This window comes from Melozone crissalis, unplaced genomic scaffold (assembly GCF_028551555.1).
Source record: "Melozone crissalis strain CALT ecotype California unplaced genomic scaffold, PUWL_Pcris_2 ptg000042l_1, whole genome shotgun sequence".
Lineage (NCBI taxonomy): Eukaryota > Metazoa > Chordata > Aves > Passeriformes > Passerellidae > Melozone > Melozone crissalis.
Window position 1 is genome coordinate 16,175,807 of NW_026535820.1, and position 16,810 is coordinate 16,192,616.

Here is a 16,810-nt window from a genome sequence, read left to right on the forward strand (position 1 = left end):
AACACAAATCTAATTACAAGTATATATATCTAAGTATAGCATTTAAAGCAATTACTTTAAAGTGGAGATACATACTTCATGCTTCATTAATTCACTCTCAGTTCATTCATATTCTCTTCTTCCTATTTCATTTATGTGTGTAAAAAAGAAAGTCAATTGTTTTGTCCTTATATGCAAGAGAACTCAATGAAGTGTTTTGACAAACTGTGGAAAAACTTGTGTGTAAAATGTGTTTTTATTATTTTTTATTTGCAAGGTTTTTGATCCTATGGTCTTAGCTTTATCTCTGTTCTTGTTTTCTAGCTTCTCACTAACAAACCCCCTAGATTTTGACCACAGAAAATACACGTACCTCAAATGTTATATGACAGCTTTTTCTTATGAGTGCTCTCTTCTGTTTTAGTGCTGAGATATGAATATAAACCAACCTTTTAGGTGTGTTATTTTTTCAAGCTATCTCTTGGATGATTTTTGCCTTCCTCATTTTGCTTCTTACATTACCAGTTTTTAAAAACTTGCTCCCCTGTGTGCTTGCCTAACTCTCTGAAGTTTATCACTGACAATGGCTTCCTTTAATCAGAAAGAAACAAAGCCACTTCCAGGCCCTAGCTTTCTGGCACTAACCCTGTGTATTCCTTCCTTTACTTAGGAAAATAGTCTTCTAGCAGCTCTGCAACAGTTGCTTGGCACTACAGTAGGACGCTTTTCTTCACTGTAGCTTTACCTCAGAGCACATTCTTGATTGAGCTCATGGTTAGAGACAAGCTCACTTTTTCATAATTAAACTGTCTCCATGTTCTCATTGTTACAGAATTAAGCAGTGTTGAATTGAAGAAGGGCAGCATAGGCATCTGTAGTACTCTTGTGGGCATAATCCTTTTCACTGAATACTTTTTCTGTATTTGTAGTGGACCTGCCTTTGTACATATCAGCAATCTCTGCTCACCTTGTTTTGCAGGAACAGTGAACTGCATGTTTGATGCCTTTTTCAGCTTTTACACTTTCCTTGACAAAATAGGTTTGTGTTTATTTCAGTAAGGTGTCTTAAGGGCAAGAGGATAAACACATTTTAAAACTTATTCTCTGTTTCTTCACTTAGGCTTTAGCAACCATGTTCACTTATCATTGTTATCTTTTTCTTCTGCATCTTTTTGTTTCAGTTAGTATTGTATCTGTGACCTTGTGTACAGCTCTCTGCGTCCTTATTTCTGCCTTCATTCTACTCTAGATTAGTGCATTTTTTTTTTTTCATTAGCCAAGGACTTAGGAGCTGTTTACACCTGAAGGCAGAGGGTGTGTGTGTGGTTCTTTTTTGTTTTTTTAATTTTCACTGGGAAATGTGTAATCAAATCAGTACCTTCCTACCACTCTAATAGTGTAGTTTCTTTTAGATTCCTCTTCTTAGACTTTTCTAGCTTAACTAAAAATCTGTGTCATGTTAAGCAACAGGAGCATCTTCTTGCTGAAATCTATATGTGTCAGCATTTGCCTTGTTTACAGTTGACCTGGTCTGCCATGTCCTCTGGTTCTATATATTTTCATGAGGTCTTCATGTGGTGCTTGTCATGGGCATAATCCATGCATTTCATCTACTTTTTCACTTGTCATAGTTATATCCAGTTCCACTTCTTACTAATTTTTGTTCTAGTAGGTGTTCACCTATTCCACTAAAGTAATGAATTAACTGACCAGATGGTATTATAATATTGTACTTGTTAAAGTGCCTATTGAGAGTAGATTGAATTCAGAGAATAATCTGAATTCATCCTCTCTTGTCAGGAAGAAGGGAAATAAAAGGTCAAAAGATGATGTTGGCACGTGGTTGTTGGAGCAAGTTGCTTTTCCTTTGCATCTTCACGAGTTGAACTGATAATTTGGAGACTGTCCTTCCAGTCATCATCCCCCACACTAGTAATCTGCAAATACAGTTGCAGAATATTGACTATATAGTATATGATCAAAAATGTTAAACAGTTCTTCAGCCATTTTTATTCTACATTGTTGATACTATCTGAATCACTGCAATGCTAGGTCCATTAGAAATGAAAAGCATTGATTTACTGTTGTGTTGAAATCTTCCACTTTATTTACAAGTAGAGAAGAATGCAGCACATTGCCTGTAACATTTTTCCTTTGTTCCTTTTTTCACACCTTTCTCTGATTTCCAAGGTTGGTCTTTTACGTATTCACAACAAAGGTGATGTGTTTACCAGCCTAGGTCACTAAATGCTTTCCATTTACATGTCATTCTTATAAAAGTCATGATTGAAGTATCCAAAAAAAAGTCTTGATGTCTTACCAAAAAGATTTGTTCCCATTCCCATCTCAGGAAATAAACTCAGGAGTTGTCTCCTTGTCATGAACAACTTTTGGTTACATTTTTATCTACAAGGGCATTAAAACACCTGTGTAGAATGAGGTTGGCTCACAGTTTTCCATAATATCCTTTGCTGTTGTATCAGTGATCCATGGAGTGCTTGTCACCTTCTCTTTCTTCTATGGGTGACTGTATAATCATTAGAATGAAAATTAGCCTAAGTTAGCATTTTGTGGTGGACTTAGCAGTGTTAAATTTGTTGTTGGACTTGACTATCTTAGTGGTCTTTTCCAATCAAAATGTTTCTATGGTTCTATGTAATTATACCATCTCAATGCTAATACTGCCTGCATTTAAAAATAATAATAATAATTGTTAGTTTCAAAAATTGTCTAGCATGAGTTGTTTGAATACACAGAAATGTTACTTCCATTGGAACAATTACAGGTCTGATGAAGTTTCAACCTCTCTGTTACACTGGTCTTCTGCCATTCAGAATGAAATTCAGGCTATATTATGCAAGTACTAAAAAGACTAGTTTTGTGTGTGATATGGATAGAAGATGAGCTATATGATAATTCACCTTTTTTTTCAGTAGCTTCAGTTACTCAACAAAAGAAAATGTATTTCATAGTAGAGATGAACTTTGTTGTTCACTTTGTTATTTTAAAAGTGAGGAAATCACATGCAAACTGTATTTTAAATTATTTTCATGTAATTGTATTTAATTACTTCTGTTTAGTTTTGTAATTCAGTATGACTGTTTGCACCTGCTTTTAAGATGCTTAATGTACAACTTTTCTCCCTGTTTTTCTTTCTGAAGGACCCAACCATATGCCTATGCAAGGACCTGGACCTAACCAGCTCAATATGACAAACAGTTCCATGAATATGCCTTCAAGTAGCCACGGGTCCATGGGTGGCTATAATCACTCAGTGCCATCGTCACAGAGCATGCCAGTGCAGAATCAGATGACAATGAGCCAGGGACAGCCAATGGGCAACTATGGGCCCAGACCAAACATGAATATGCAACCAAACCAAGGTAAGTGAGATATCTATTGGCTTCTGTAAAAGGAAAATATCTTGGGGTGCAGATTTTTTCAAAAGGTCTTATCTTGTAGATTTCCTTCTCTAAATGTGTTTGTACCTTGAAATTGGCTCAGTTGCTTAGAGCATGGTGCTAAAGAACAAAAATTGTGACTTGAGTCACCCTATGGGCCATGTACCTAAGACGTGGACTCAAGGATCCTTGTGGAAGGATCATCTCAGAATACCTTGTGAATATTCTGTACTCATGTTTGGAGGATTCTACACCTCTTTTCTCCCATATATCTGTGACTTTTTGTTTATTTGCAGACATTTCACTGTTTTCAGTTATAATGTGAGAATCTGGAAATGGATCTCCTTTCAGTAGTTATAAGCTGGAGCTACTGTTTGTCTTTTCAGACTTTACACTTCTAGCGAAGTGTTATTGTCATTCAGGTTGATAAAATACATTTCTGCTTTTACATTTCTTGGTTAAATGGAAAAATGAAAGTCAGATAGCCCTCAGATTGTTATACCTAGTTAGTCTTTGTTTTCAGTATTTTTAGCATGGAATGTCTGTTTAGTCTTAGAGAAGCAAAATTCAGTTCCAGAAACAAATCTGATACTCCCTACTGTTTTCATGAGATGTCCTTGTGTATATAGTAAAAATCAAAGCTAATTTTGTATCTAAGGTATTTCCATTCCATAAACTGATGGTGTTTTGATGTCCTTGTTGAAGTGCAAGGACGTTGTGGAATTAAAATATTGCATTAAAATCACAGCACAGCAAATTACTAAGTTGTGTATGTACTGCATATTCTTATAGAGGTGCTTTACAAGTCAGCAATCAGTATTTTCAGCTTACCTGGTAAGTCTGTTACTGCATTGGATCTGTACATGCTAGAAGTACATCTGTACATTGGATCTAGCACCTGCTAGAAGACATATGAGAAACCAAAGCTCCACTTTTTTATGTGTAGATACCATCTGTTCCTGAGGCGTACAGACAGACCAGGTCATACTGATCAGTTTGATTATTAGGCTACAGAAAGTTGCAAAACAGACAAAAGACTAACTTAATGAGAGGCTGAAAATGAGTCATGATGAGAGAAGCTATTTCTCCACTTTTCTTACCAGATCTGAGGCCTTTAGCATGCACATAGTTATTTGCATTTTTCTTAATGTATAACAGTGGAAGAAACAAAAGATAGGTACATAGTTGGGGAAATCATAAGTGGGAATACTTTTGACTGTCTCTCTGAACTGAGAAGTTATCTCTGTATTCTGGGCAATACATAGTGTAGTAATTCTGTTGTAAGATGCTTTGGAAAAGTACTATGCTGTTTCAATGCAGATGTTTTAGTTGCAGAGTTAGCAATAATTATGTAGCAGTGTATGTGAGGGAGCTATCTAGTAAGTCACTGTACAGAAAACGTTTTGTGTGACTGGCCTAAAATTTAGGAGATGATTCCATCTCAAAGTAGCATTCTTTACTCTTCCACATAATATTCCCCTGTTATGTTTTCAGTACTCTGTCAAACTTGAAAATTGGTCATTAGAAACTAAGCAGAAATAAACTTAAAAGATTTCTGTGCTGAACAAATAGTGATACCGAAGTGACTTTAGGGAATAGAGAATAAAACAGTATTAACCAAATTATAGGTTCAAGAACAAGAGCAAAATCTTTACTTAGAACAATGGCACCAATGCCATTTATGCCACAGCAGGGTTTTGCATAGTGTAACTCTAATTCTGCCAAGTTTTGACCTTTTAGGCTGAGACTTTTCCATTTCAAGTGTCTGCTTCATAGCTGGTTCTATTTTTTGCAGAGGTTTCAGAGAAGGAGAGGCCAGTGGGGTGAAAAATCATATTCTTTAAAATATTTCAATGTCTCACAAAAACATTAGTAAACAGAGCACTTAATATATAAATGTAAGAGTGCACGTGCCCCTTTCTTTAAAGCAAGGCTTTGAAACTTGTCTGTTATGCAAACAAAGTTTTATTTGCTGTTAAAAAACAGCAAAATACTGTTACAATTACCTGTGAAAGAGGAAATCTTAAGTTTGAAGATGGGGATGTTTGTTATTTTGATCTAAGATGATTGCCAATCAGGTCTGCTTAGTACATTTCCTCCATTTTCTACTCTTAGTTGTTCCATGTGTATTGATGTTTGATGACAAATTAGAGGAAGTAGTTTTGTATCTTCACTCTCTTGTGACTCCAAGACAGCTGGGCAGAGAACGACAGCAATCTGGGAGACCATGAGATATTTAGAGGTAGGTAGCCAAGCCCCAGTCTGACTGGGCAGATGTCTCAGCCAAGCATGGCCACTTCAGGCTTCTCTCCTAAGTGAAGAAACAAGAATGAGCTGCTAGGAAATGCACCCAGTGCAGTTTAACAAAAGGGGAATAAATAGATTGGGACTCAGAAATTTCTTAACTGGTCATATATACAACAGTTCAGAATCACAAGTGAACCAAAATTTCTGAACATCAGTGTTGTTGGTCAGGAGACATTTGTGAACCCCTAAGTATGCTTTGTTTATTTGTCTTACAGGATTGATCCATATTGAAAATGAGAGATCCTACTACATCTGTCAGTTAATAACAGCACTAGCTAAATATAATGCTAAATATTCCACAAGATGAGGTCTTAGCATCTCACAGTGACTGTTTAAAATTAGTAGATGTTTTTGGCCTTAATCTTTCCCTATGTGGGTTCCTCATTTGTAGAGGAATGAATTTGATGGTAAGATTACAATACCATCTGATTTCATTGGAGAGTTGTCAAAGTATATTCATTATGAAGATTTGGACAAATTACTTATGGGTGCCATAAGAGAACCTATGAATAAATTAATAATTCTGTCTTCAGTCTTTGACTAGGCATCGCATCTCACATGAACAAAACCAAAATACTGAAATAGTTTTTCAGTAGGTGATAGCTATCATGTACTGAATGAAGCCAGTACTTCAAGGGGAAAAGAAGCATACTTTTATATAATAGATAAAACCACCATAACACTCAGAAAGGCTTGCTCTAACACTTGGGTTACGCTTGAGCATAGCCTCTTTATGTGCACTTGCTTCCAAAACATCTTGCTGTATATACACCTTGTGAGGCAGATGGTGTTAGCAAGAAAAAAATGCAAAAGCGCTAATTAAGAAATAAAATGCATAGTAACAGAACTGTTTGCTGGATTTACTTCTTGTATCATCTCTGTACTCATTATTGCTTTGTACTAGTTATAAAATGCTATCCAGAGGAATACCTTAAATGAAAAGCAAAGTTTTCATGGTATTGATTTTATATAGTCAGTCCAGTTTAAAAGAGGAATTCTAGTGATTTTGGACTTAAAAAGCAAAATATTTTAAGTGGAAGATTCTGTAGATGACTCTTCATTGAAAAGTAAATATAGCAGCCCAGGACATCTGCAAGGAATATTGGGTACCTTTTTGGAAAAGATAGGAAGCAGAAGGAACTGAATGAATATTGAAGAAACTATGTTCTTATGGGTGCATTATGTTCTTATGGGTGCATTTCTTCATGTGTATGGTAAACTACTCAGGTTGAAAAAAAATTTCAAGTGTTGCCAGTTTTTGACTTTTCAGGGGGAAGATATACGCATTCTTTTTCTGAAACCTAAAACTTGCATGGAAATTCCTCTTTTTTTTTTGTTGAACAAATCTTTCACACTCAGGGAACAATATTTTAAAATTGAATTAATACATTTTATAAGTAAGAACCAAGCAATTGTACCTTGGTCATCTCAGAAACTCTGTTTGGGACATGTGGCCATCCCAGAGACTGTTTCTCATTTGTCAGATCCCTTTGCTGGGATTTCATCCCATGCTGGAACAGCTTGACACAAGGTTGTCAAATTCCCAGTCTCTCTTGAATGAGCATTATATGTTTCCTGTGGTAAGGGAGGAGAACAAGTTTAGAGGTGACTTCTACAGGACAAGATCATGCTGACTCAGTCACTTGCAGACCAGTTGTCAAATCTGGTGCAGAAATTTTTAAATGATATTTTAATTTCTATAACTTTGGAAAAATTCCATTAAAATTTCAGAGCTCTTTGACTTACAAGCAAATATGAAGATATGGAAAGAGTAGAGATGAGACAGATGCAGATTCTGGTTGTTTTGTTGTGCACATAAAGAAAGGAACATAAAGATAGGAACATCCAATGTTAGCTAAAATATAAACATATTCGGGGTATGGCAGATCAGGATAAAGTGATTTCTGAGTTTGACTACCTTCTGTAAATGTCTTCCCATCTGTTCACTCCCATGTAAGTTGAGACTGTTAGGTTTCAGTACTTTGACTGTTTACAGTAGTCAAGATGTTATAGAAAAAGCAGGTCAGTCTCTCTTTTTTTTTGAAATCTAGTGTATTAGAGGGAAATAAAATTGCCTCCACCTTCTGAAATGCCATCATGCTGTAGCTGCATTGTGTAGGATGTCTAGCTGTAGAAGACACTGTAGTTTTGTCATGAAAAAACAAAAGATATAAACAGCTGCCACGGAGCTTGTGCTTTCATCTGCTTTCCCTGGAGTAAAACATGAAAGGCAGTGTTGGTAACTAAGGAATTTTTTTCTATGACATTTTGTGTTCTAGTGTTTTTTTAAATGATACCTGAAATTAAGGTTCAGTTTGAGATGAGAAATTCGTGGAGTAATAAAGTGTAGAGAAGTGTCTACTTCTTTAATTTGCAGCCTGAATCATACATTAGGAGTAGCAAAAAGTTTTGTTTCCTCAAAATCTTTTGAGATAATGTTTAAACTGCTCCTGGTGTTAAATTTAGGATGGTGGTTCATTTGACTAAGCAAATCTGAATTGTAGTGTTTGTCAAGTTAAATGGACCCTCATTATAGTTTCTAAGATAGCTTGCACAAGACTTAAAACCATCATTTTAAAAAGAAACTTTTATTTTTTTTAAACATGTGGAAAAACACAAAAAAATTTTGGTGAGGGCTGCTGCATTTTGGTTTTGGTGTTACCTGATCAGGAATTCAAAAGCTGTGTTTTAGGGTGCTTGTAAAAATCTGTGCCACAAATAGTAGAAAACATAAAGTCATTGAATGGTTTGGGTTGTAGGGGACCTGAAAGATCCCATAGTTCCAGCCTCCCTGCCTGTGCCACAACTAGCCTAGGTTTCTCAGAGCCCCATCCAGCCTGGTGACTTGAACACTTCCAGGGATGGGCATTCACAACTTCTTTGGGCAACCTGTCCCAGTGCCTCTTCACACTGAAGAATTTCCTCCTAATATCCCATCTATACCTACGCTCTTTCAATTTAAAACTATTGCCCCTTGTCCTGTCACTGTCTGCCTGTATAGAAAGTCCATCTCCTTCCCTTTTATAAAGCCCCCTTAAGGTACTGGAAGGCCAAAGTGAGGTCTCCCTGCAGCTTTCTCTGCTCCATGCTCTCTTAGCATTTCCTTATCTATCCCTCTGATAATCCTTTGGCCTTCCTCTTGACCTGGTCCAGCAGGTCTTTCTGTGTCTCTGTGCTGGACCCCCTAGAGCTGGATGCAGCACTGTGGGTGGGATCTCACCAAAGCAGAGTAGAGGGGCAGGTTCACCTCGCTTGACCCCCTGAACAAGTTTTTTCATGCAACCCAGGATACAGTTGGTTTTTTGGGCTGCAGGCCCACATTGCCAGATCAGACCCAGCTTTTCATCAACACAAACCCTCAAGTTCTTCTCAAGGCTGCTCTCAGTGAGTTTCCCACTCTGTACTCATATCTAGGTTTGCCCCTACTCAGGTGCTGCACCTTGCACTTGGACTTGTTGAATTTCATGAGGTTCTCTTGGGCTCACTTCTCAAGTTTGTCCATATCCAAGTAGATAATGAATTAAGAGTCTTAAGTGTTAAGTTTTGGGATTTTATGTCGTATTAAGTATTACACAATGAATAAATGTAGCTTTCTCCTAGGCTAGAGTTTTCAAATGGAAGAATAAAGTCAAAGCTCCCTCATCCCTCAAAACCACTGCATAGAATGGTTATGTTCCATGAGGCAGTAGAGGCCATGGTGGTTCTTTTAGGTATCTTTTTAATAAGAAGAACCAAACTGGAAGGAAGCCAGGCCGTCTGTTATGAACACAACACACAGCCTAGTACAGAGTAGTGAATTCTCATTGTGGCTCTACAAAGCGTTAATGAAGTTCTAATTTAAAAAGCAAACAGAAAATCTCTACATTGCACCACAGGGACCCGACACATTTTATCACATTGTATTGTGACTAATATTAATATTGTTAATTAACAAGCTTTCTTGAGATCTAGGAATATTATGGCAACAAGTTTCTATTTTTTATCAAGACTGCCTGATGTTTCTCAGTACCTCCAAACAGAGGAGCAGTGAAATGGAATAATCTAAATTACTTACTCATTTAGAAGATCAAAAAAAGGAAAAGTATTTTGCCAATAATTAAAATAAGTACATCTGAATTTAACCCTTTTTTTTACTTTAAAGTCAGGACACAGAGACTTGCTATACTGAAGGACAGAAGCATAACTGGATCTTCTTAAGAGAGGCCAATATTTATCTTTAGAGGAAAATGAAGCTTAGCCCACTTTACTTGTCAGTGAGAGATCACACACTGGGCTTTTATGGGATTTAACTAATGCACTTGGAATTCATACCATTAATTAATTTGTCATAACTTTCCCTCGTAACTCTGCATAGACAGTATAAAAGTGAGTACATATTCCTTTGCCTGTATAAATCCATTGTTGCTTGGCTGTGTATCTAGGTATTTTTCCAGTACTGTAGTTTCACACAGGACTTTCTGCTTGTGCTTCAGAACCTAGTTTTTCAAAAATACTAAATGGAATGGAAAAATCTAAGCATACAGAAAAAAGGTGATATCTTCCTTTTTCTCACTGGATGGCACTTAGGAGTGGCTCTGCTAGTTTGATGTTTGATGTCATGGTTTGTTTTAGTTTTTAGTGAGGCTGCTAGTTTCTTGTTATCTTTGTAGTTTATAAAATAAATTAATTTTTATTATTTTTAAAAGCCAGAAAAGCTTAGGGTTTTGCCACGATAGACTGGACAATATGTGTGAAGTGGTTTGAATAAATATATTACAAAAATCTGTTGCTTAAAAAAGTTTAGCTCCTTGTCACAACTTTTTCCTCCTCATGTTTTTGATACTGGAATAACTCTTTTCTGAAGTGGTACTACAGAGGAGGCACAGAGGCTTTTCTTTGTTAAATGTATCAGTCTAACCTGCAATCTCATATAATGAAATTGTGTAATCATCATTTTCATTGCTGTGTGGTGTCAGTAGGGTGCTCTTTAACTGTCTGTTTTCATTACTGAAATTTGCATTTCTCCAAGTACAGCCTTAATCAAATTTTGTCAGTTGATATAACATGGACAGTACTTGATCTCTCTTGGTCTCTTCCTGTGGTTCATAGAACTTGGTGCAACTAAATATGAAAGATTTTTTTGTTACAGATTGTTTAGGACAGTTCAGTGTCAGGCAGAGCCTGTGTTCTGTGGGCTTTCTGCATATGCCTGTTGTCTAATTGCCTGTCTGGTTCATGTGGTTTGTCTTTACAGGCTAAATAAATTTGCTGATTTTGTGATAACAGCTTAGTGGTTTGTTGGTGGAATATAACAGCAACTATGTATGTGTATTGAAACTATGCTCCAAGGAGATCACAAATGTTAAATAATTTTTCTATGACTTACCAAGGTTTCACCATCAGGTTTTCACCTAAACTTTTTTTGAAGATTTTTTTAATAACAAAGAGTCATGAAAGTGTTTCAGTTATCTTTTTGTAGATGTAAACTAATATCTGTGGTTTTGAAGAAAAACCTAAAAAGCAACCTTACTGAGGCTGACTTCTGTTTTGTAGTTTGGCTGCTGAATTGTTCACCTACATTTGCATAAGTCCAGAAACAACAAACCCTTACCAGAGCAGTGGATATACAGAGTTTTTTTGGTCCATTTTTAAAGGTTGGGTTTTCCATGTTCTTTTGGAAACGTTTAATCACCAATCATTTTTGTGTATTTGACATTTTTGCTACTTCTCCTTTTGCAGGTCCAATGATGCACCAGCAGCCTCCCTCCCAGCAATACAACATGCCACAGGCAGGTGGCCAGCATTACCAGGGTCAGCAGCCACCGATGGGAATGATGGGCCAAGTTAACCAAGGAAATCACATGATGGGGCAGAGACAGATTCCTCCATACAGGCCACCACAGCAAGGTAGGAATTCACTTTAGGATTTTTGCATTGATTTTAAATAACCATGTTTAAAACCATTTTACATCTCTTTCTTGCTTAATCCAAATTTCTGTCAAGTCATTTGGTGTGACAGACTTTGTTTGCACACTCTTTTTGTTACCCATTTTAAGGGTGGTTCTTGCAGCAAGAGATTACTGCAGTCACCATGAAATATGAAGACAAGTTTGTTTTCTTTTTGTTTTGGTTCTTTCTGAGATTATACATTCTGAAATTGCACATCTCAGATATGCTGATGCAGAATTTGATATTCTGATATTTAAAGGATAGGACAGAAAATGAACAGAATACCTACTTGGTTCTGGATTCATTCAGTTACGAAAAAGGAATGATGTTCCACGATTTTGGTTATCTTTTTTCTTTTAGTCCTTTCCAACGAGGAATAATTTTATTTTTAACACCCTAGTCTGTTATACACATATTCCTAAAATGAGCTCAAAACTGAAGTTTGATATATATAGTCTCAGTCTAGTGCAGCCAAACAACTGTGTGTTTGTATATGTATATAGATACATTTACTTATTTTTTTAACTAAACCAGATTACATATATGGTCTGTAATGCAACAATATGGGTGGGGAATACATTTGAGAAATATTTCTCATACTAAAGTCAGAAATTATCAGGCTTTATAACAGACAAAACAAGTTATTTACGTATTGACTGGTTGTGGTTTTTCAGGCCCACCACAGCAGTACTCAGGCCAGGAAGACTATTATGGGGACCAATACAGTCATGGTGGACAAGGTCCTCCAGAAGGCATGAACCAGCAATATTACCCTGATGGTAATCTCTCATAAATGTTAACTTTCCCATTTTCTATACCTGCCCAATACTAATGTAGTCATATGCCCAAAATTAGGGGATGAGGCAAGAATAGTAATTGGATATCATACCTCACATTTTAAAAAACCTTCCAAATTCAGAATTGTTACTACAGTTTAAGTTACTGTGACTAGTTAAATTTGCAACTTAAAGCATATAATTTGTATTACTCCCATTTGAAACTCTTAAAAACAGTTTTAGTATTTCAAAAGAATGGAAATAATTTGTTTCTCTCAAAGAATGGAGAGTTCTTTAGCATATCTAATATGATTGACATGAATTTAAAGAGTCATAACTTTATTATCAATAAGAGAGGGGGCGATATCCTTTTATTAAAAATTTTACTGAACTGAAAAAACTTGCTAAAAAGATGTGGGTTTTTTCTGTAAATACTATACTTTTTTAACTTAGTGTCTCATTTTCATGTAAGTCGCACAAATGTGTTATTGCTGACATGGTATGGGCCTTCAGTTTAACATTTATATAGGAGTAAAGTGGTCCCTGCCCTGAGGATATTGAAAATGTGAATCCTCTTTAGATGTCCCCTCAGTGCTTTCAAGACAAGATTGAAACTTTGAATTTCATAAATCTGTCCTCCTACCTCTTGGATTATGGAGTGCTGATGATTATTGGATTGTGTTATAAGTTAGAAAAGTTGAAATTAACTTGTTTTCAGGCTGAGCAGAGACTGGGAGAACAAAGATGCTAACTCCTGAGTACTGTGATAACCATGTGTGCAACTTAATGGTATCTTATGAAGCTCAAGAAATGTGGTAGATGTAATGTTTAAAAATATATATACAAAGCAAAGCTGTGTAATTGCCAAAGCAACTGCTCATAGCAGATAAAGGGATGCAAGTCAGTTGTTTGAATTAGATTTCCATCAAATTGATTTTAAGGTACATCAGGCCTTATCTGTATAAGCTTACATGTGTTAATTTCTGGAGGTGTGTGTGCAGTGTTATTTTACAAGTTGCATTAACTGGTAATTATTCAGATTTCATTTTGGAACATTTATGTATACACATGAACACTAAATTGTTACAGGCAATTTACTCTAGAAAGGCATTTTGATGCTACCATCAACAGCTTTGTGGCAGCACAGATGACTTCTAGGATCTGTTCCTTCTTAAGAGTCATCTTTATCATTACCTCATTGTTACTCTTATGTAGAATACAAGTAGAATATTTTAAGACTTGTTTTAATGGTTATGTATGCATGTAAGATTCAGTCAGTGATGTATGGTACAGTTGCAGACCTGATGACAAAGCCACTCAGTTTCAGAACTGTTTCCTCCTTTCCTTACTTGTATCTAAAAATTTTATTCCAAATTTATACTATTTAATTTCAAATGTAAACAAAGTTTTGGCATGTATTCTTGACCAAATTAGCAATAAGATATATTTTGATCATCTGTAACAGAAAATACATGTGTGCTAAAAACAACAACAGGTGGGGTGCTTACTGCATGTATTGGTTTCTTAATCAGAGATGGCTGTAGTCTCTGAGTAGAAAGGTTTGTTTGTAATGAGTCTGCTCAGGACTGGAATGTAAGAGGAAAAGTTTTCTTAAGACTTTAGGTAGAAATTCTGTTTGTAGGGAAAACCTTGAGAGTGTTGCATTTCTGTCATTCAAAACCAGAATTTAATGTAAATGATGGTTCATAACTTCATTGAGCTTTATTTGTTATATTTCACACTGCTTTTAGCATATGCTTTTGAATTGGAGATCAGCAGAACAGGTGTTAGACAAAGTATGATAATTGCTTTCTTTGTTCATTCTAATTTAATTCAGGTTATTTACATGTGAAAGGCCTAAATGCTTTCATTTTTTTTTGAGTGAAAGATGAAGTACTCTCTCCCCCTCCGACTCCCCCAACAAGGATTATTGGAAGGTTAAGACCATCCCTTACTGTGATGTTTCTAGAACTACTGCATTAAACCTTTTTTTTCCCCTGTCACATGTTAATTCAATATGAAAGGAAATCATATTAGTAAGTCTTTGGCTAATACAATTGAAAATTCTTTTTCATGTATATCCAGTTGAAAATTTTTTTTTCATTTTTCTGAGAAATGAAATATTTTTAGGGTTTTCACTCAGAGGCCATTAACGTTTCTTCCTGTCTCTTGTCGAATTGATGTAGGTCATAATGATTACGGTTATCAGCAACCGTCGTATCCTGAACAAGGCTACGATAGGCCTTATGAGGATTCCTCACAACATTACTACGAAGGAGGTATCTATATACCTTCACACACATACGCACAGACATTCCCTCTCCTCCCCCACCCTCAACGGGAACAGACATTCTTGCACAACACCACTTATACCCATGCAAAGCTCTTGTAGAATACTAGTTGCTGGCTGTCTCGGAAATGGCAGGGAACTTGGAGCCTTCAGAATAATTTCTTGCAAACACCTTAAATATATAACCACAGTTTGCCATTCTAACAACAGTAAAATGACTAAAACACTCTAGAGATTTTTTTTTTTTTACCTCAATGGAAATTTTTATTTTAACATAAATTTGTTGGTTCAGTTATATATCTTTTTGTGTGTGTATATTTTGTATAATTATAGTGCCGTTAGGAAACAGCTTGCTGATCTTGTGTAGCTAGTCTGTGCTCTTGTAGCTGTCCTTAATTTTGTCTTTTTTTTTTATTTTATTTTATTTAGCATAGTCATGATCTTATGACTGTGATGTTCCAGTAAATGTAATGCTCGTTTGGCAGAGATGCTGAAAATGCTGCAGTTCAACTTTGCAAAATTGGCTTTAACTGCAGTTTGTTTGGCCGAGTTCCTTCTGTTTGGTTTGAGTTTTCTTTGTTTTGTTCAGTTTTTGAAATCAATATTGCATTTTCATTTTGTTCTTGTGTTGTTGGCTGTGCATCTTAGAAGGGAAAAAAATAAAATAGGTATCTTTATGAGTTTTTGCTTTCTTGCAATGATCTTACAGGAAACTCGCAATATGGTCAGCAGCAAGATGCATATCAAGGAGCACCCCAGCAGCAGGGTTATCCACCACAGCAGCAGCAATATCCCGGCCAGCAAGGCTATCCAGGACAACAGCAGGGTTATGGTAAGAACCTGAGGACGCAGACAGCTGTCACAGAAAGGACTAAGAGAGACCTTTGTTGTGTGTTACTCCATCCCTGTTCGACTGTGTACAGAGGCCAGGCTTGGACAGAACAGCTCTGTGCCTGCAATTTCACTGGGCTGAGACACGAAAACATAGAAGGCAGTGTCTTTTGGGAGTTAGATATGTTTAGGATTAGGCAGTATAGGAGAGTGTGGTAGCACAGAAAACTGAGGGTGACTAAACAGCATTGCAGTGGGTGTCTCTAATTTAGAAGGACCCAGAAAGATTATGCTCTTTTCTCTCTTCTCTAGATGAACATACTCACAAAGATGACAAAGAACCACTTTCATCTGTGGATTTGCCAGTTAAAACAGTCTTTTTAAAACTGGTTTAAAACTTCATTCAACATACATAAACCATTATTTTCAAATTCTTGTACTGATCAGTAGAGAAGTGACTGTAAGCATTGACAGCACACCTTTAAAGCAACTGTGCCTTATAAATTTGCACTAGTAGTGAAAACCTTCTAGTACATGGCAGGAATGAGAAATCCTCTGCCACAAGTCCCTGGATTCAAGGAAAACCACCCAAAAAGGAAACTTAAAGCAGTAGAATGTAATTTTGATTAATTAATTCTAAAAAAACTTTGTGTCAGAAAAGCATACTGAAACTCAAAAAAGTTTTATTTGCTTTCATACTGTAAAGCAGTAAACATAAATTTATGACAGAAGAAGGAATCTCTGAAATTTCCTAAATTCCATGTATATTAGCTTTCAGCTCTTTTGCAGGCTTAAATGCTGAGGCTTTCAGCATTGTGTGTATGTAAGGAAATGCACGGGTAATTTGTTTGCCACGTAGGTAAATGCCAGATTCACATGGAATCCAGTTATGTTGAGACAGAGTTAAGCTTTAAGAGAATCCACTGAGATTTACTAAGTTCTGCTTCTGGAGTTTATGGATGAATTGATAATTCTGGAGTAATACTTGTGCCTACATTCTGCTAAACATAATATAGGAATAGACTAAAGGTCAGAGTAGAGGTCATGTTGATCACTGCTCTGAACTTTGTAGGTAAAGAAATAAAATAAGATTTATTCAGAAAGTTTAGGTTAAGAAATACTTGAAGAAAAAGGGGTTAGGAAGTCTTTTGGAGCCACTTACCCAATATAATTTGTAAAACAGAATAACATATTTTTCAGTTTCTTGTTTTTAGCCAGAATTGTTACTGAAGTTCCATTTTTTTCTGTTAAATTTGTCAATGAATATTTAGAATTCAGCTATAAAGAATTACCATGAA

At 36.1% G+C, this 16,810-nt stretch overlaps 1 protein-coding gene across 2 annotated transcripts in view; it reads left to right on the forward strand.

Moving 5' to 3' along the window:
• The window catches only part of SS18 (SS18 subunit of BAF chromatin remodeling complex), a 42,717-nt gene that overhangs the window by 20,204 nt on the left and 5,703 nt on the right, over positions 1-16,810 (forward strand). Inside the window, exons 5-9 of one of the 2 annotated variants that reach the window (XM_054285053.1) lie at positions 3,141-3,362; positions 11,406-11,573; positions 12,290-12,394; positions 14,578-14,670; positions 15,391-15,513. In XM_054285053.1, coding sequence (XP_054141028.1) covers positions 3,141-3,362; positions 11,406-11,573; positions 12,290-12,394; positions 14,578-14,670; positions 15,391-15,513 — 711 coding nt within the window. The remainder of the gene's footprint in view (positions 1-3,140; positions 3,363-11,405; positions 11,574-12,289; positions 12,395-14,577; positions 14,671-15,390; positions 15,514-16,810) is intronic. The other variant, XM_054285054.1, reaches the window with a different exon arrangement.